We start from the raw sequence: 21,913 nt of genomic DNA, 5'->3' as shown, positions 1-21,913 counted from the left end.
CAGATTCACTGAAATTGATACTCCATCTTCCCTATTTTTCAAATCATTCATTTCTCCGATTCTTGAATACTGCTCTCCAGTCTGGGCGATAGTTTCCAATGCCAATATTTCTTACATGGATTCCGCCCTCAGCTTCTTTACCGCCATTGTTCGTCATATAATTCCTTCTCTGCGGCATCTTCAGAAACCTGACAGCCTGTCAATTTTGAAGATTCAGTTACTGCAGCCCCTTCGAGACCTGGCCGACAGGAAATTTTTCTACAAAATCATCATCAATGGAAAATTAAGATAAGAATTTCTACTCACAGAATTAAACTTCACAGTGCCCTCTCGATCAACCCAAAACACTAAATTGTTCCACAACCCTACCACTAGGCTTTCTCTTATACAGCGTTCTCTGTTCCACAGGCTGTCCCAGTTCCAAAATAAACTGCCTGCAAATATTGACGTTTTCTCCGTACTTTCCGTTCGTCATTTAGAAAAAAAAGGAAGATTATTTCCGTAACATCTTTGGCTCTTTTGCATTTGAAGCATCGGAACGAGTCACGACTCTCGAAGCAGCCAATTAACCAAGCGAGCCGCTGACGTCATCTCAACCGAGAACCTATCGCTAAGCCCCTTGCTCAGGTTCTACACGCCCACTAGGCTCGCTAGACAGATTCGCGCAGTTCGCTGGAGATGTTCCGAAAGTTCTTCGATTTTACAATTCGTCTGTAGATCTTTTGATTATTTATATCATGTCACTTTATGTTTAACCTTCTTGTCTGTTACAGTTTCAGTGTAAAGTGGCGATTACAAATGCTGTATCTGAAACTTGGAATAAATAAAAATAAATAAAATAAATTTTACATTGGCAGAAAATAATTTCATACCATCTTGCGAAGATAAGACACATGAACATATGTATTTTTCTTCTAATTAAAAATCAGTGCCATCTGTTATCGAACAAACTAAGTTCATATTCTGTACTGTGCCCTGAGTTCAGCGTGTGTCCTTTGATACCTTACCAGGAATGTATCTTGCATGGCAGCGAGCAGTTTGTAAAGAAACGGAAGCTCTCGTCCCATCTACCCTTTGTTCTATACGCATGCCACTGGAATACAAAGCACCTAATTTGATCCTTGTTTGATCATGGACTTAATTGCTTTCGCTGAAACTTCATTTCCAAAGCATGAAACCGTTATATTTTCCATAAAGTGAAGCTTATAGCGAATTGAATTTTAGTAAATTTATCAAATTACATTTAGTAGTTATACTAATGGGATCGTGTTGAGAAATACGGTTTCGTGCAACAACGTTAGATGTTGTAAAGTCCGCCTCGTTGCTACACACCGGTAATTCTCCTTCAATTTTATCCTTAGACGTGAAAAATTGCAACTTTTTTTTAACCCAAATCCCACTGAATATATATATATACTTATAAATGCCCTGAGGTAAGTTTTTTATTTCAAAATGTAACTTTAAATTTTTTCGAGGAAAGAAAAGAAACAGCATTTTTTTCAATCCCGTAACATTTGTGACTTGTGTTTGTAGATGTATTTCGAATCTCAGTATATGTGAAATGGCACTTAATTAAATTGAATTAGAATTTTTGGACTCGTTGGCGTCACACAGACCCTTTATATTATTACTATATTTGTGTGTGTGGGGGGGGGGGTGAGAGGCAGTAATACCTAAGGTTGAAATAGAGAAAAATCTGCCTGTACCCTGTAACGGTCGGATTGACCATTACTGGTTTTGGTATATTGTAATAATTAATTGCTGGCCAGCTACGAGGTGTAGAGTTTAGTAATATGTTTCCATGAGTGTACTTTTATGTTATTATTGCATGTAAGTGTATATTATTGAATTGTGCTTTGCTGGATGTTAGATTCCCCTGTTTCTTACCTCCCCAGTTGGGGGAGCTAGCTGTCTTACAAAGGACCGTTGGCAGTGGAATTTTCCAACGCTACGGGGTCCACGTCCACGGACGTTTTACCCCGACTATAAAAAGAGCCAGTGGGCTTTAGCAAAAAAACAGTGTTTCCCCATTGATCGACGAAAGAGGAACGTCTCCTCAAGTTTAGTCCACTTATGGTGGCTAAACTGGATATAACAATGTAGCATCTGGTTATGCCAGCCCCTGTTGCTGTCCCAAGTCCCCTTTTAGAATAAGCTTTGATTATGTGGATATTTCCGTATTTGATTAATTGATGCCCAAAAGAAGGAGTGAAGGCGTAAGGAAACGCATTTGTAACGGAATATCATTTAAGCTGAGGATAGGCCCACCGAGCTAGTTATGCTAACTCGGTGGTAAAGGAAGTGCCGATGGTTATGCCATAGGTAAAAAAAGATAAAAAAGGTAAAGTGTTCCCCTGTGCATAGCACCACGCCATGAAGGCGTATAGGGGGTGCGGGGGTAACGCCCCACACTTTCTTGATCCGGTCGTGAGTGGGGGTGATGTGATCAGCATCACGCCCCTGACCGCCTTTACCCCCCAGGGTTTCCCCCAGGTACCCATGTTATTCGACGCTGGGTGGGCGCCGGGGCCGCTTCCACCGTTAGAAAAGTTCCCGGATTTGAACCGGCCGGGGATCGAACCCGGGACCTTGAGCATGGTAGTCAGACGCGTTACCGACTGAGCCACCGCGGCCACCATAGGTGCGCAATTATATTGATTTAGAGATTTGGTGATTTTGATCTATGCAAGACACTCATGGAAACGCTCTGTAAAATATGTATATATATAACTACGTATAATAAACCAATATATCCTACGAGAATGTTATAATTTCAAGAACTTCGGTAGTACTGTCCATTTAACCAGTTGTATATTCACTTGCTGTATATGTGTAAACGAACCAGGGACATACAAATATAAATTGTTATGTGAAACCCCCCTTTCGTAATTCCGGCACAAATATAATCTGCTCGCTTTGCACCCAGGGTGAGGTGAAAGGAGAGATTGAGGGATGAAAGTAGGAAGTAATCCAGAGGGCCGGATAGAAACGAGGGAATGGGGGGCCGACGACTTTCACATATGGTGGCTCTATTGTCCAGGATATATCTTGTTGTATAAATTGTCGTCAGGCCTATAGGTTTGAAAGATAGACGGACTGACGGACGGATAGATTTTTTAATTTTTACAACGAAGATCGTACAGAAGTGAATGTTATTACGTAGTGGAAAAAGTAAAGTAGGCTCAACATGAGCCCTAGGTAACCACAAAAAATGGCAGTACAAATTGATAGAGATTTGCTTGGACAGCTATTGGGTAATCAGGATATAAGCGATAAATCTCAGGAGGAAATTATTAGGGAATTAAATAATCTTGCTTTATCGCGCACTGAACAGCAGAGTGCTAAGGAAGAGGAGAAAAAAGTTCAGAAAATTCTCTATAAGTCAAATTTACCGATTCCAGTCTTCACAGGGAGCGATGACAAGATTTCGCCGCATGATTATTTGCAAGAGTTGCGGAATTATAAAAATGTCATGGGCATTTCGGAGAAGTCATTGTTTGACAAGATTCTTCCGTTTTCGCTAAGGAGGGCTGCAGGGGATTGGTTTAGATTTTCACGCCCGTTTGAAGATTTCAAGAGCTTTGAAAATGCTTTTTTAGAAGAATATTATTCTGTAGATTATAAGAATGAGATCGACCGTTTGATTCTGAATCGCTTCCAAATGAGCGAAGAATCTCTGGTTTTGTTTATTCGTCGAATGAGGAAACTGTTTTCTATGAGGCAAAAAGAGACAGAGGAATGTGAAGTAATAGAACATATTCTATCTCATGCGCACCCTAGTTTCCGAAGGCATTTGTATGGGATGCAATTTCATACTTTGAAGGAATTGGAATCTGAAGCAGCCATTGCTCAGAGGAGGTGGTATTCAGAAAGGCTTTATTATTCACCGCTCGCCGGTGAGACGGAATTATCTTTTTCTGAAGTTTGCAACACTGAAGAGGACACCTCGCGAAGAACAGGAGTAAAACATTTGGCTTTGTCTGCGAGGACAAGCGAAGGTGGAACCGAGAGTGACCAGCTACCCTTATGCTCTCTCAATCCAGGTTTAGGAAAAAGGATCAAGTGCTGTGAAACAACCGTTTTACCAAGAAGGGGCATTGGCGGTGACGCGACCGTAGGGCACAAGAGACCCTCTTTTGATGCGACTTTTGGACAAGCGGGGGCCAATAAAAATTCTGCAAAGATAATTTGTTGGGGCTGCCGTAGTGAGGGCCATAAACTTCAGGAATGTCAACAGACCAATAAAAGGAGCCAACCCTCAGGAAAGGGGGGTCAGCAGCGCCCCCAAATAAACCTTCTGTCGCCCGCAGGAAGAAAACGCAGAAACAAAGGCCGTTTTTTGAATGGAGAAGGCCGTCTTCAGCAAGACCTCGAACCTCTCATTCAATGTAAGATTAACAACAAACGCTTTGTATTATTTGCAGATACGGGAGCTTCAGCTTCTACGCTAAGTTTGGAAACAGCCAAGTTGTTAGAGAGGGATGGGAATAAATTCATGAAGACGAGAAAATGGAACATTTCATTAGCTGTGGGCAGCGTTACGTCAGTTGGCGAGATGTATGCTACTGTTTGTATTAATAACATGAAATTTAGGCATAAATTTATCATCCTTGAGAATTGTTTCCGTGACATAATTGTTGGAAGGGACTTTTTAAAGCAGAGTGGGATAATTTTGCACATTGAGGAGAACGGTTGGTCGTTCAAGGAGAGCGACGTGATTTACACGTTCTCGAAGCGTGCATGTAAACGAGAATTCGCTGTTACAGTTATGCAGAGACATAACGTGGTACAGGAAAGGAAAAACTCGTCAGATCACTCGAGCCTGGATGGATGCAACACACATGCACAAGAGAATAGCGGGAAGTCTACGAATGAGGATACGGGCCAATTAGTCGATTCCCAAGGACTCGAAGTTCAGAAGACTGCAAACGCTGGTGCATTATGCTCTCTGAAAATCTCGAAAGAGGTGAAGAGAAAACGGAGGAACGGAATAAAAAGGGAATGCAAATTTCCTCGAAAAAATTCCATTTCTACGAACGAGAAGAACCATTCATTATCATTGTTGCCTTTTGCTTTAGAGGACAACGAAAGTGATGAATTACTGGTTTCTGAGAGGCTACAAAAAACTTCATCGCTTGTTTCAGAGCAAATGAGAGACAGTTTGTTATCTCATATAATGAAACAACTGAAGGGAAAGCATTTCTCTGGAAGTAGGAAGTATAAGGAGAAAGTTGCTAAGTTGGCCAATCAGTCGTTTTTGGATGAGGAGGGGGTTTTGTGCAGGAGGATAGACTGCAAGCAAGATTCTAAGGGAACAGCCAAGATATGGGTCCCGTTGAGTTTGAAATCTCAAATATTGACGTCACATCACGATTCTGAATTTGCAGGACACAATGGGAAGCAGAAAACTTTGTCGAAAATCAAGGAGAAATATTCGTGGCTTGGAATGACACGAGATATCGCTCGCTACGTCAGAAGTTGCGTTCCCTGTACTGTATCCAGCAAAAGGAAGACAGAAGAAGTGAGACTGAAATACAAGAAAACGAGCCCAGCCTTACTTCAGGTGTTCCCGGATGAAGAGGACGAGATCAAACGTAGGCCATGTAAATTTCGCATCGGAGACAAGGTGTGGCTGAAAGAGCACACTATATCTGGCAGTTTGCGCGGCGTTAATGGTGAACTTGAAACGGAACACTCAGGTCCATGTTTAATGTCTGGAAGGATTAAAGATACTTTCAGGGCAAAGAATGGGAAGGATTGTCCGATTGTGGAAGGTGAACCAGGCCAGTTGTCCAGCCATAAACCACCAGCTTTTGCTGTGAGGTGGAGGGACAGAAAACAGCCAAGGGGAGCCACGCGACAACTCCTAATGAGGGTTAGGAAGACTACCGTCGGGCCGCCTAGACAGCAATCCCAGTTGTCATAATAGCCGACCGCCGATCTTCTTTTATTTGTTTCTTATTTTTATTTTAGTTTTCATTTGTATATAACTTACCCCCATTTTCTTCATTCACACAACACTGTTTATTTATTTGCGTGTCTCCAAGTTGTAAACAGAAATACACATTGTGGATTTAGGTTCGAGAGTCGAACCAGGACTCGGTTGAGAGTCGAACCAGGACTCTGTTGAGAGTCGAACAAGGACTTGGTTGGGAGTCAAACCAAGGACTTGGTTGGGAGTCGAAGCCAAGGACTCGGTCAGGAGTCGAAGCCAAGGACTCGGTCAGGAGTCGAAGCCAAGGACTCGGAGAAGGGTCGAAGCCAGGGACTCAGTCGGGAGTCGAACCAGGGACTCGGTGGAGAGTCGAACCAGGAACCAGGGAAACTAACTTCAAGAAAGATGCTGTCAGGAAGACTTCATCCTAGAGAGGATACTTCAGTGGCGGACTTCACAAGGAAGAGGAAGCTTGGTGAATCTGTGAACATTGTGGACAATGTGATAAAGTGAATGAACTAGTGACTATTTCATTTTTCAGATACTCTGAGAACAGTTGAATACTTTAGTGGGTATTGTGTAATTGTGTTGGATGATTTTGTAAATATGGTGATCTTGTTTTGAGTGTATTGTTTTTTCTTGTTCCTCTTGAAGGGGGGAACTATGTAACGGTCGGATTGACCATTACTGGTTTTGGTATATTGTAATAATTAATTGCTGGCCAGCTACGAGGTGTAGAGTTTAGTAATATGTTTCCATGAGTGTACTTTTATGTTATTATTGCATGTAAGTGTATATTATTGAATTGTGCTTTGCTGGATGTTAGATTCCCCTGTTTCTTACCTCCCCAGTTGGGGGAGCTAGCTGTCTTACAAAGGACCGTTGGCAGTGGAATTTTCCAACGCTACGGGGTCCACGTCCACGGACGTTTTACCCCGACTATAAAAAGAGCCAGTGGGCTTTAGCAAAAAAACAGTGTTTCCCCATTGATCGACGAAAGAGGAACGTCTCCTCAAGTTTAGTCCACTTATGGTGGCTAAACTGGATATAACAATGTAGCATCTGGTTATGCCAGCCCCTGTTGCTGTCCCAAGTCCCCTTTTAGAATAAGCTTTGATTATGTGGATATTTCCGTATTTGATTAATTGATGCCCAAAAGAAGGAGTGAAGGCGTAAGGAAACGCATTTGTAACGGAATATCATTTAAGCTGAGGATAGGCCCACCGAGCTAGTTATGCTAACTCGGTGGTAAAGGAAGTGCCGATGGTTATGCCATAGGTGCGCAATTATATTGATTTAGAGATTTGGTGATTTTGATCTATGCAAGACACTCATGGAAACGCTCTGTAAAATATGTATATATATAACTACGTATAATAAACCAATATATCCTACGAGAATGTTATAATTTCAAGAACTTCGGTAGTACTGTCCATTTAACCAGTTGTATATTCACTTGCTGTATATGTGTAAACGAACCAGGGACATACAAATATAAATTGTTATGTGAAACCCCCCTTTCGTAATTCCGGCACAAATATAATCTGCTCGCTTTGCACCCAGGGTGAGGTGAAAGGAGAGATTGAGGGATGAAAGTAGGAAGTAATCCAGAGGGCCGGATAGAAACGAGGGAATGGGGGGCCGACGACTTTCACAACGCTTGAATTTTTGGAAAGTTCGCCTTGAAAACGGGGAATTATACTTGAATATTATCATAGTCCTGAAGTGGCCACCCTGTATGAGCATACACATATGGATATTAAATTTAACACAGAAAATCCATCTTGTTCCCGGTCTCGTCTCGACTTACTATAATCAGTTTCCTTTCTGGCTTCTTTGTACTTTATACGAGGGGAAATCAAAAGTCCCAGTTTTTTTTCAGCCGAAATAATAAACATGCAGGGAAATCAAAATATAGGAATTGTTCTATGTACCTTGCACTATTTTTCCACATAGTCACCACAGCGGTTCAAGCATTTGTCCCATTAGTTTGGAGATGCCGCAGATGAACCTCTGTCCTGCCAGGAACTTCTTCAGTGGACCGAACACGTGGAAATCACTGGGGGCGAGGTCTGCATGCTCCAGAATCTCCCATTTGAACGACTGAAGTCTGTCGATGGTCCTGTTTGCCACATGAGGCCTGGCGTTATCGTGGAGGATAACCACATTGTCCACATCGAGAATCTCTTAGCCATTTTCGAACTCACAGCACCACCATCGCACACTTCTCAAAGCGAGACGCTTGTCCCAATACGTGGGCTGCATTTTCCTATGGATCTCGATGTGCGTTCTTCCCCTGCTACATAAAAAACTAATAACACTTCGCTGCTCATACGACGTGGACGTGTTGAGTACCACAGCCATCTTTGCAAACTGACAGCAGCGCCGTACCGCGGAGCAGCCGAGAGTTAACGCTGGACTGTTCCAAGAAAAACCTATTGCGTTGAATGTATGTATATCTCGGTTTCTGAATCACACTAATATTTTGGGTGAAAAAATAAGGGCAAAAACCTTTCGATTTGCCCTCGTAATTTTACTTCACCTTTCTTCCTCTTTAGCCCAATCACGACAATGAGGAAACACATTCATGTCAAGACAATTACGAACCCGATTTGTGGCCATCTGACTGCCATGAAGGAGAAACGGGTTCGATTCTCGGTCCTGCATAAAGCAGCTCTGAGGTTCGCTCAGCCTCTAATAAAATTGGTAGGTAAAGGCGGCGGGAGCGTGGTGCTAAGACCATCACAAATGCCTGAGTGTGTGAATGTGTGGGTCCTTACCTTGACACCTCCAAATCCTTCATGCCATATTGGTTACCTTTACCCTTTTTTTCTACCTCACTTTTCTACCTTTCTAGATTAAACGCAACGATGACGATGAATGGCGGGGTAATGAAATAAGTAATGTATTTGTATTTTTCTATCCTACGTCGTGTTTAGGCCACTGGTGTATGCAGGAGGGATCTGATGGAGCTGCAGCCTCTACCGAAATATGCAGAAAATCAAAGTTCTCAGTGAAAATCGGTAGAGAATTCGAAAAAAAAACGAAAGACGTAAATGCACACCCCTTTAAATGATCCCCAGTTACCATTTTTGTCTTCGAGTACAATTTTACTATAGTGTAAAGCGCCATATATACGATTTTTTTTGTGTTCATCCCGCCCTACTACAAGGGTTGGATAAAAAGTAATGGCAACACTGGTATAATTGGTACTTGACTGTATTGGCAGAGGAGCGCGTGTTACATTCCTTCAAAGTAATCGCCCCTCATCTCTACGACCTTCTGTCCCACGTACGGAAGGCGTCGTACACAGTCAGCGCGTCCATCTCTGTCGATGTCCCTCAGTGACCGCCCTATAGCACGTATGATGGCTTCGCGCGTGTCGTAGTGCTTCCCGCCCAGCGGTTCCTTCATTTTGACAAAACGGTCGTAATCACACGGTCTCATACCGGTGAATACGGCAGATGTTCCAGTACCTCCCACTACCAGTTATGCAGGAGCGCCGTCACATTGTTCGCAGTGTGACACCTTGCATTGTCAAGCAGGATGATGGGACACCGTGCCGTCGCTTCCTTCTTAATGCGAGACGAAGGTGGTGTTGCAAGAAGGTGCAGAAGTAGGCTGCGTTGACCGTCTGCCTGAGAGACGTTGTTCTTCTTGCCTAAACATATTGTTAGGGCGCTTGCACTCTCGTCCTCTGCTTCAGAGCACTGCTGTTTTTGACTGAAAAACATACAATCGCTCCCACTCACTATACTTTCTCGTCTGACATTCCTTTATCAGCCACGAAACGCTTGTGGCGCTGTGACTCACCCCTTTCACGGGGCAGCAGTGTTGCCATTACTTTTTATCCAACCCTTGTAGATCGAAGCTATGTACTATCAACCGTTACTATTCTAGCCCCTCCCGAAAAAATCCTTATCGTGGAGGATAACCACATTGTCCACATCGAGAATCTCTTAGCCATTTTCGAACTCACAGCACCACCATCGCACACTTCTCAAAGCGAGACGCTTGTCCCAATACGTGGGCTGCATTTTCCTATGGATCTCGATGTGCGTTCTTCCCCTGCTACATAAAAAACTAATAACACTTCGCTGCTCATACGACGTGGACGTGTTGAGTACCACAGCCATCTTTGCAAACTGACAGCAGCGCCGTACCGCGGAGCAGCCGAGAGTTAACGCTGGACTGTTCCAAGAAAAACCTATTGCGTTGAATGTATGTATATCTCGGTTTCTGAATCACACTAATATTTTGGGTGAAAAAATAAGGGCAAAAACCTTTCGATTTGCCCTCGTAATTTTACTTCACCTTTCTTCCTCTTTAGCCCAATCACGACAATGAGGAAACACATTCATGTCAAGACAATTACGAACCCGATTTGTGGCCATCTGACTGCCATGAAGGAGAAACGGGTTCGATTCTCGGTCCTGCATAAAGCAGCTCTGAGGTTCGCTCAGCCTCTAATAAAATTGGTAGGTAAAGGCGGCGGGAGCGTGGTGCTAAGACCATCACAAATGCCCGAGTGTGTGAATGTGTGGGTCCTTACCTTGACACCTCCAAATCCTTCATGCCATATTGGTTACCTTTACCCTTTTTTTCTACCTCACTTTTCTACCTTTCTAGATTAAACGCAACGATGACGATGAATGGCGGGGTAATGAAATAAGTAATGTATTTGTATTTTTCTATCCTACGTCGTGTTTAGGCCACTGGTGTATGCAGGAGGGATCTGATGGAGCTGCAGCCTCTACCGAAATATGCAGAAAATCAAAGTTCTCAGTGAAAATCGGTAGAGAATTCGAAAAAAAAAACGAAAGACGTAAATGCACACCCCTTTAAATGATCCCCAGTTACCATTTTTGTCTTCGAGTACAATTTTACTATAGTGTAAAGCGCCATATATACGATTTTTTTTGTGTGCATCCCGCCCTACTACAAGGGTTGGATAAAAAGTAATGGCAACACTGGTATAATTGGTACTTGACTGTATTGGCAGAGGAGCGCGTGTTACATTCCTTCAAAGTAATCGCCCCTCATCTCTACGACCTTCTGTCACACGTACGGAAGGCGTCGTACACCGTCAGCGCGTCCATCTCTGTCGATGTCCCTCAGTGACCGCCCTATAGCACGTATGATGGCTTCGCGCGTGTCGTAGTGCTTCCCGCCCAGCGGTTCCTTCATTTTGACAAAACGGTCGTAATCACACGGTCTCATACCGGTGAATACGGCAGATGTTCCAGTACCTCCCACTACCAGTTATGCAGGAGCGCCGTCACATTGTTCGCAGTGTGACACCTTGCATTGTCAAGCAGGATGATGGGACACCGTGCCGTCGCTTCCTTCTTAATGCGAGACGAAGGTGGTGTTGCAAGAAGGTGCAGAAGTAGGCTGCGTTGACCGTCTGCCTGAGAGACGTTGTTCTTCTTGCCTAAACATATTGTTAGGGCGCTTGCACTCTCGTCCTCTGCTTCAGAGCACTGCTGTTTTTGACTGAATAACATACAATCGCTCCCACTCACTATACATTCTCGTCTGACATTCCTTTATCAGCCACGAAACGCTTGTGGCGCTGTGACTCACCCCTTTCACGGGGCAGCAGTGTTGCCATTACTTTTTATCCAACCCTTGTAGATCGAAGCTATGTACTATCAACCGTTACTATTCTAGCCCCTCCCGAAAAAATCCTGCGTACGCCAGTGCTTTAGGCTAATCGCAACGATGAGATGTCAGGATTATTGGATGAAAAAGTTACACGCACAAAAGAACGAACTATGCCAAGACCAAGATTCGAATCCGTAACCTTCGTTTACGAGATCGTGAGTGATGAGGCTATTGGGTAGGATCCCAACCCACACCAGGCCTCATAGGATCGGGCCTAGAGCGCCACTTTGGTAGGGGCGGCACGATTGTTTGTTTTAAATTTATAAGGAATATCTAATTCTCGGATTGCCTCTTGTATTCTCCGGAAACACGAATGGAATGACTTAATGTAGTTGTATTGTAAATATAAGTTAACGAACAATATTTCTTAAGAGAGATACGCTAGCAGGGCTCGGAACTAGTTTACTAATTTGTTGTTTTAATTACCGACGTTGTTCGTTTCGATGTACAGTATTGTGCTGAGCCGGGTTGGCGATTGCGGCAAGAACGTGGAGCCTGCCGCTTGCTTTTGAAAGACAACACCAGCTTGGCTGCGTTCCAGGAACGGTTCCTTGTTACTGCCGGCATTGGCCTCATATCGAAAGCATGTGATTCGCGTTGAATTGTTGAGAATTAAACTGTCGGCGCAAGCATTATTAGAGGGGTTTCGCATTGTACTATTCTACTGTTAGTTGCTCGAGAATATTATTCAAGAAGTAGGTGGTGTGTCGCGTCTCGCGTGTGTCAGTGTCCGATGTGCGTTGTTTGGGGTAAGTTTAAAACGTCATTACGCTCATTATGAGTGACCAAAGAGTAAGACTCAGTGGGTCACAATACAAAAAGAGATAAGCGGAGAAAGATGAAAAGAAGGAAGCAATTGTGAAGAAGGTTCCGAAAATCAATTTGTATACAGAAATGTAATGAGGAAAAACTAAGGAAAGTGCCGTTGATGAGCCAGTGTGTGTTCTGTCCTATCATATGAAGTAAGAATAAGTCTTCTCTGAAAAACAAGGTAAATGTTAAAAGGTAACTTATATAATTTATGTCATATAGCTTTGTTACATTTTTTGTATGCAACTATCATTTAATTAATACTGCATGCCGTTAATAGTAAAAATAGTAATACAGAAAAGAATGATTTTTTTTTCATTCTTGATAAACGGTATGGGGCGGCAGAGCGCGTTTGGCCTAGGGGCGGCAAAGACGTAACTCCGCTCCTGCCCAGCACCCTTACGTCGTAGCACTAACCACTCAGCCACAGCCGTCTACTCCACAAGTCGACCTCGTAACATAATCGTAACATCTAACCCATTTCCCAAACATTTCCGTGCAACATGCACCACGGCAGGGAAAGTAATGATTTCTGTCCTGCGAGAATCGGTGCGAGGCTGTGCGAGGCAAAGGATTCGAGACATCGAAATATATCGATCGCATCGAATGCCTGTGTCGATGCACAATGCGGGTGAGTTTCGCCAATGCGGCAGCCGCATGTGTTGTGTAATCATTGTACTCATATTACCCACTGGAGACACTAATGCTTCGGTATGAACAGCAAAGTGGCGGATTCATAGACGTGGATGAGTGTGAGGACAAGGAGTTGAATGAAGAACGCAGATATTCGTGGAGCTTGGTATGTTCTTGACTGTAAATAACCCGTTACTTCTATCAGTCGCAGTGACATTAGCAGAAAATGCCATTTGCGTGCATACTTTTTGCAGTATCTTTAGATCCGGACTAGTTTACCGATTTATACTGTGTTTATGTAGAGTTATCTACGTCCTATATTCTTTCTGTTTTTTACGTGTCCCCCTTTCTGTGGCTTAAATTGTTTACTTGTTGCGGTTGGATCAATGCAAATTGCATGTTATTCTTCTAATTGCATTAATAGAGAGAATAGTCTCCTTCGCACTAGGTAGCGTGGTGTGCATATATATTACCAGTCAATTTGCCATGCTCATTCTAGAATTGTAACAACTGCACCAGCATCAGTACAATTTCTTTCCGTTAAAACAAACAGGGTGTAGGAGAAAAACGAATAAAAGTAGCGTTCGAAAAGTTACCTAGTAATATTTATGCATAGCACTGTACATTCCCATTTTCTCGGGCCAGTCATGAAGAAACATGGATAAATGCTGACATTACTTTCTGTATTATTTTCTTTAAAAATACAGTTTTTGACCCATGTAACGTAGTGAAAGACAAGCCCAGAATTTATTTGATACTTTTGTAATAATAGCATGCACATAGTTGTCCAGCGGGGAAGCAAATATTGATATATTTTTCTCCACATGAAGTTACCTTGTAATCAGGGGCGCCGACTTGTCAAAATTATTTAGGGGAAGGGGGCTCTGATCACTGAAAAAAATGAATGAATGACTCACTCCCTGCCTTTTAAGTTTTGGCCTCAGTGTTTGGAATCTCGTAAAAGCCCATGAATTCCTCAAAAATATTAAAATTTTTATTTACATTTCGAATGCAAAATGTCAATTGTTCACGGATCGATATGTCACAAGTTTCGTCAATCATAATAGCAAAATATTCCCGACTTTTAATATCTGCTACCACGGAGCGCAAAACAGATTTCTCTAATATATCAATTATCTCGTTCTGAATGTCATGTGAGAGCCATTTGTAGCCTGAACGTCCCATCCACTCTCCTAGTTCATGCACATCTTCTTTTGAAACTCTTTTTAGTAAAAATTATAACAATACTCATAATTATATACTTAGTATATAGTAATAAGCCATGTGTTTTGCTATCTCTGGTCATAGCCCCCCAAAGTTGATGGTTTAGCGGTCTCAGTCCCCCCCCCCAAAGTTGATGGCCTAGAACATTTCAAATATGTATTTAAAGTTAAGTTCATGTGGCACAATTCAGAGTAAACTTTACAAGAGAAGCAAAATAATACATTAGATCCTCTTAAGCAAAATTATTTGGGGGGCTCTGCCACCACATCGGTAACATGGGGGGGGGGAGCTTGAGCCCCCAAGCCCCATGGAGTCGGCGCCTATGCTTGTAATCTATTGTCAGTAAAGAGTAGCATAAAAAGAACCAGGTTAGTAGCATAAGTTACGTAATCATAATTATTTTAGACGATTTTCCCCCTAATAATTGTGCAAATTTGTCAACGTGTATAATAGTTAAATGCGGTCGGAAAATGTGAGACCGGTATGCATAGGTGCACCCAAAATGTTAGTTTTTTTATGGAGCGGTTCACCTGTTGAAATTGTTATATTGACTTATGTTCTTAATGAAAATAATTCCAGAGAGTGGGGTCCTGACCACCATAATCCTCCTCCGGTGCGCCCGTGCGAGTATGAGATTGTGTTCTCTGTTCTCAATGGTAGAAAGAGCGTAAGATTAAAAAGGTAAAAAAAAAGTAAACTGCTCCCCTGTGTTTAGCACCACGCCATGAAGGCGTATAGGGGGTGTGGGGGTAACGCCCCACACTTTCTTGATCCGGTCGTGAGAGGGGGTGATGTGATCAGCATCACGCCCCTGATCGCCTTTACCCCCTAGGATATTCCCCAGGTATCCACGTCATTTGACGCTGGGTAGGCGCCGGGGCCGCTTCCAACGTTAGAAAAGTTCCCGGATTTGAACCGGCCGGGGATCGAACCCGGAACCTTGAGCATTGTAGTCAGCCACCGCGGCTCATTAATTTATCAAATATCAAATGTTCGTTCACAGTTCCATTAAAATAATAGTAATAATAATACACGTAGTTGCGATCACACTAATGTCTCATCGTAAAATCTAAGTTCCCAGACGACGCTTGTTCCACGTCCATGTGAATGCCTTTGAAGCCGTACAAACAGACAGCGTAATCCTGTTTGTTTGGTTTTGCAATTATTACCGATTGCCATTTGCACGTGTAGAAACTGCCGATCCCATTTAGAGATTCGCAGACAAACAAATTGTTATCCTGAAGCTGAACTCCGTCTCCTGTTCTTAAATCATTCCATTGCGTGCTATTGTAGCCTTAAGATATACGAAACAGCATGCGAACTGCCGGCTTCCCCTCCCCCCGCTCCCCTTTCTTTCATCCTCGCTGTTTACCCAGGGGCTGGTAGGGCAACGGCCTAGCCACCCTTGACTTACACATTCGACACTAGCGACGCGGCTAGGCCAGAGTTTAAAATACGACGGTGGATCACCAGTACTGTGTGACATTGTACTTCTGAAACTTGTAAGATGATTTTTTCAAGCCCAAACAAAATAATTCATATTTGCAAACCAAATTTCGTGTTTTGAACGTACATGTAACTTTCAGGGTGATATACTTGAATGGGGTATGAGGGGGAATTCCCCTTTCTAGTTCTGCACCCCCTCCACTTCCCAGTTGGTGGCTCTTGGGAGGTCTATATTTAATGAAAGTTAGTTACTGGAAAATTTTCAATCATCACACTGCATATATTATGTATGCAATCTCTTTATTTAATTATGTTCAATTTTAGCAAGTTGTATAGTTGTTTCTTGTATTTATTGTAATATATGGACTGTTTTAATGTTACTGAATTAAATTTTCCATTCGATTCTTATGAATATATTTACTTGCTGCAGTGATCTGCATTTTCATCCTTGTGTATATGCAGCCATGCCGCACACTGAAGTAAATTGGTTGCCTGTGTGCAAGGTGAATTGAGCTTATTATACTCCACGCAGATCAATAGATTGTCCCATTTAACTGTTTATTCAGTGGAGCTTTCGATTGTTACTTAGTACAATCATGAGCAAAAGTAAATTAGAGTTGAGAAGTAAATCAGAAGAGCACTTATTACTTTACAGACAGTGATTAAATAGTTAGTTTACTATGATAGTCTACTGCAAACAAATATCATATATTTGTCATTTATTTCATTTACAGGGAGCGGGGTACCTGAAGCGAGCTAATTCTGAGAGGTTGCATGATATATTTAACAAGGTGAGTTATAATTTTTACCTTTTTTGTCGGGATTATTTTTTTCACAGTCTAATGTCACAATTAGGAATTGCCATTGATTAATAAATTAAAATACTGTGGTGAACTCTGTGTAGTAGTAGTAATAATAGTAGCGTGTTAGTTTTATTGAAAATTGCAGGGTAAATTAGAGAATATTTTACAGTGTTTTGTGTTTTGTTTTTATTTTTGCATATTAATTGTGCACTGTGCCACTATCTTATATTTGTGAACTTTGTTGTACTGTGTAGTCACTAACAACATACCTACATATATATTTATTTGTTCTTTATATTTGATGTGGTTATTACACCTAGACACTAAATTTAAGTTTTTTCTGTGGAAATCTCAGGCTGACTTTAATATGACGTTATTTCAAAATCGGATAAATACATTGTTCTAAATATTTTGAAATACATGTCTTATGGAGAGAACATGTAACATTTCCAAATTATAACTGCTATTTGCATTTAATTGTTTTTAATAACTATAACATTAAAATTAGTTTTATCTTTTTTGACACTCGGTGATATTTAGTTCTATTGTTTGGAATGTATTTGTGCTACATGTGTGTAGTCTCCATACCGTCACTGCAAGCTTAAAAATAATATTGCAGTGTCAATAAGCAACCCAAATCACACTTAAGGCAATAGAATTACTGATTTTGAATTTGTTCCTTTTAGAAGGGATTGATCGACATAAAGTTAGCGATCTTTAGTTTGACCCAACCGTAATGAGAACCCATAAGTGATAATTCTATAATAATTATTATTATTATTGGAATGAAATTGTAGTCAAAACACAAACACATGTACAGCATTCTTAAAACTTTGGCTAATTAAATACATGGACTGTTTGCTGTCACAATCAGTGACTGTTCTAGAGGGGCCAATGTGGAAAGTGCCCCTCCTCTCCAGGACGACCCATGGCCTGCTACTGTCCTCCAGTAAGAAAGAAAAATAATATATTTTTTTGTTTTCCAAATATACATTTTGTGTGATAATTTAGTGTTTTGTAAATGTTACTTTTCCCCAGAAAATATCTCCCTCTGCCTCATCACTAATTCTTTTCTGACATTGTCATTAATATTAAGTCAATTTATTGTTTAAATATTAAGGGCAAAATATTATCATCTTTCCTTATTAGCAACACAGAATCAATATATACAAACAGCAACTATTTTGTTATGTGATAATCCTGAAGTTTTTATTACTATAAACGAACACAACACACACATAGTATAAACCTGTTATATTTGGCAGTCAGCCACTTTTATCAGAAGCTAAAATATGCACATATTGTACAGTGAATAGTTCTTACAATCGTCTGTCATTTTTTGTTAACGGAAACAAGTTCCTTGCTTAGATACAATTTTGGCATGTTCTCATGAATTGTGTAAATTCACAGTTACTGTGCACACTGCTTCTTTGTTGGAAGAGGACAAAATCAACAATTGAAAGTGAAAAACACTTTATTTTTATATCATTGATGTTATCTGAAGTATTTTCCAATTAATTACACATATCAATTTATATTTCATTAATTTCATTTTACTATATATTATAGCTTCCCTTGGTTGAAGCATCATCTTCTAGTTTAAGAATTCATACATTTGCAATCTCTTCATTATTTCTTACATCATTACCGAATCTCTATTAAAAACTAACCCCTTGAACAGCCCTTTTGGAGTTAAGGTCTGCCATGTGGTTTTTCATTGACCAGCAAGTGGTCAGCACATGGTCTTCTTGGTACTGTTACCCATCTTGCTTTAGTGGAATCCAGTCCTACATTTTCTTTTAGTAACTCTCCAATTGTCTTTAAAAAGATGTATTCTTGGTTTCAAAATCTTGGCATAATTTTACTGAAATCTATTTCTACTATATTATTTCAATTTGCATAAATTAAAAACAAAAGAGTATATTAAGAGAATGGTGCAGAGACAGATCAAGGGATATTTCTTATTCAAAAACCTTAGTTCCTTTTATATCATCATTATATGGATATTGTTGAATCCATAATTATGTTTTTATTACTGTTTACTTGTGTATGTGCTGACACACATCACACTTACATACATGATGAAAAAATATTTGAAGGAAAACATTACTGTGGATTCAAAAATATTCACTAATGTTTGTCAATCTATTCCCCCCAGAAGTAATGTGAAGTCTGTGTCACTGTTTAAGATGTATCTGGAGAGGAGAGTTCCTTGATAGGCATTTCTCCCAATGACACTACTGTAGAATATACTTTTTAGAATATTATGGGACAGAAGAGGATGTCTCCATTACATGACATCATGGCAGACCAGAAGTTCTCTAAGTCTTTGCAATATTTTCAGTTGAACGAAGTGAGGCTTAAATATACGTGTTAATTTTTGAGGACAATGATCATTCAACATCTGCATCAGAAGTACATTTTATTATGATAATAAATAGTGTTGAGTTTCTACAGGAGACTGACAAATGATTATGAATACAAAACTTATCGGAATTTCATTTTGTGGAATATATTAATAAAACTGTGTAATAGTTAGCCACTTTAGCCATTACCGAAATACGAGTTTATATCATAAAATATATGTTAAAATCACATACATATAGTAATGGTGTTATTTTCTGTTTTAAAGTGTGTTAGAGGTTGATGTTTACATGGGGAAATTGGCATTTCTATGGCAGTTATAATACATTATTCAGTTGAAGAAGATTATGTAGCACAGTAAAATATTGAAGAAATTTCTCTTCATGCACCATTCTTGACCAATAAACTCTCCAACTTGTTGTGCCAGAAGATTTATTGAAATTATTGTTTGTGTGTGTTAGTAATTGGCTTTAAATTAATGTAAATTTAACTATTTTGTTCCAATTCTTAAATTACAATGTCGTGAAAATTACAATCTTTTTACCTGCAGTTATTTACAGGTTCCCTGACCTGCTGGCATTTAAATCTGCAGGCTACTTCGCTGTGAGGTGGTATTTTTGTTTTTGGATGTCTTGCGTACACACAGGTGTTTATATTTAACTTTAATAGGTTCTTATGTTTCCTGACTGTTGTTAATTTAAATTAATTGAAGACAATTTCCTATATCCTACTATGAAAAGATTACCGGTTAATTTCTGTGATTTTTTAAAAATTAAATTTATTCAAATGTGGCAACCATTGAAAAGTTGTCTAACATCTTTCTGTGGTTGGTACCAACTTTCGGACAGTAGTAAGGTGAGATTGCGTGTATCTATAAACTGTAAACCATTGTGCATTTATAATTTCGATCATGAAAATGTAAACAGTTTCATTTAAAATTTTATAACTTCCTCTCTGCATTTCCACCACCTATATTTATTATTTATACATACATCCATAAAAATATTTTGTGTTACGTGTTTCATCATTTTTTTAAAAAATTCTTTGCAATTATTTATTTCACCACAGTAGCTTCTTCTAAGGCCTGCATTCAAAGTCTATCTAAGTTTGTGTATAGCTCAGAGAAAGAGAGCCTCACTCATAACTGTATCTCTAATACACAAGTACACAATCTTTTTGCATAAAATATTTTAGTCTCCTTCTATGCCATAATTTGAAGTATTTCTTTTTTTTTCCTACTGAACTCTGAAGCTTCCTAGTTTCTGTCATGTATACAATCCCTTAATTTGTATCTCAATATGTGTGAACCAATTTACTATACCAATTAGTTTTCCAGCACACACATTGAATTTCTTTCCACTTGTAGAATGATGTTTTATGGTCATTTACAACCAGATTAGCACATTATCTTATCTCCAGTCATAAAGATGTTGAGTTTTTAAAAACTCTTTATCTATTATGCACTCTACTCCCCTCTAAAACCGTACTTTATAATACATACAGTCCCTTGTGTTAATTGAAACTCAACAATAACTACATGTTTTATATATTCTTTTGTACTTGTGCATTTATTCATCAATTACATCATTCAAATACAATCAATTACATACCTGTAATCTTTCATAATAGCTAATATGTCCTCCTTTCTGCTTTATGATTTGAATTACACAATTTGGCATAGATTCATCATCATGAAACCACACTCCAGTTATAGATTCTATCATGCCTAGTTTTGTGGATCAGTCATGTTTTGAAAGTCTCATTTTTCAAATAGCCACATGTTTCCTATAGTCCCCTTTTCTATAGGATTAATGTGAGTGAAGTTCCCTGCCCACTTTAGCACATGACTATTGTTATCACTGAAGAATTTTATGACTTCTTGACTTTCTTTGAAGTGTGGCGTATCCAAATCTTGCTGAAAAATTATGTTGCCATCTGGAAACTTTTTTCTGCAGCTCAGAAACAACTCTCCTTTCCAGTATTTCAATGTACTGGTCACTTTTCATCATGCCATTGGCTCGTACTTCAGGTCTCAGTCCTTCATGAGTGAAACACCCCCAGAATATCTTCTTCATGGGATGTTTTTGGGGTCTGATGCAAATGTGCAAAAGTTGGCTCATTCTCTGCTTGGTATACATATTGAATCCTTTGCCCCAGCACATGAAAGTTCCTCTCATCAGGCAAATGAACTTTTTTCGGTCTTCTATCGTGCAATCTCGATGAGATCTTGCCTGCAAGAGACATTTCCTGCACAATTCTCTTGTTGTGTGTTTCTTTTGGTGGTTTGTGGGCTTTTCCAGCTGCTAGAAGTCTACGATGAACACTAGACACGTGGAGATTCACTCCCCTTTCCCCAATTCAAAGTTCACAGTAATAAGCCCAGTGTTTAAAGTGGGTCATCAGGTCTACTTTTTGTTTTCCTGCCACAGTTTCACTCTTTCTTGGGTGAAATGGAGCCAATCAGTTTGTACTGTTTAATAATTCTATTTGCAGTGCCCACACCAACACAACATTTAGTAGCCCCTCTTTCTTTGTGTCATAGAAGTATGCGATAATGTTTGAATGCTTCCTAGGAGTCGTATCAATTGAAGAAATATATTATGAATCTCGGGGAAATCTCAACGGTAAAACATATGCAAATGAATGTACATTTAAACTTCAATGAGTAAATAATGCACAGGATCTAAGAAGAAGCAATGTGCAGCACACTCTTGCCAACCATTGGGAAAATTATGGAAAAAAATATCTTGTTCCGATTAATTCACGCGGGGCTATTTGTTCAGTAATGTGACTATGGAAAAACACTTCAACTGTCTTATACATATGGGACATAAGAATATCAATTGTACTCGCATATGCAAGAACCTCCATTGCTGTACACATATTCACTAGTTGTTTCCCTTTCTCCCAGTCATCATTCTCTCTGATATGTGATTATTTTCTCTCTCTTTTCACATTTTAACACAAGTGAAATATTTGCTTAAAAGTTCAAACAAATGATGTCTTCTGAAAAAACTAAGTCCTTTTTTAA

At 40.1% G+C, this 21,913-nt stretch overlaps 1 protein-coding gene across 7 annotated transcripts in view; it reads left to right on the top strand.

The window, feature by feature from the left end:
• aralar1 (calcium-binding mitochondrial carrier protein aralar1) overlaps nucleotides 1-21,913 on the top strand; it is a 240,737-nt gene that overhangs the window by 119,885 nt on the left and 98,939 nt on the right. For 5 of the 7 annotated variants that reach the window (XM_083110224.1, XM_083110223.1, XM_083110227.1 and 2 more), the window contains one exon: nucleotides 16,450-16,506. In XM_083110224.1, the coding sequence (XP_082966350.1) occupies nucleotides 16,450-16,506 (57 nt within the window). Of the gene's footprint in view, nucleotides 1-13,062; nucleotides 13,212-16,449; nucleotides 16,507-19,425; nucleotides 19,529-21,913 lie in introns of those variants that run through there. The other 2 variants (XM_083110225.1, XM_083110229.1) reach the window with 2 other exon arrangements.

This window comes from Lepisma saccharinum, chromosome 24 (genome assembly GCF_977018435.1).
Source record: "Lepisma saccharinum chromosome 24, izLepSacc3.1, whole genome shotgun sequence".
NCBI lineage: Eukaryota > Metazoa > Arthropoda > Insecta > Zygentoma > Lepismatidae > Lepisma > Lepisma saccharinum.
Note: the sequence above shows the minus strand (reverse complement) of the source record. Positions and strands in the feature narration are given on the sequence as shown.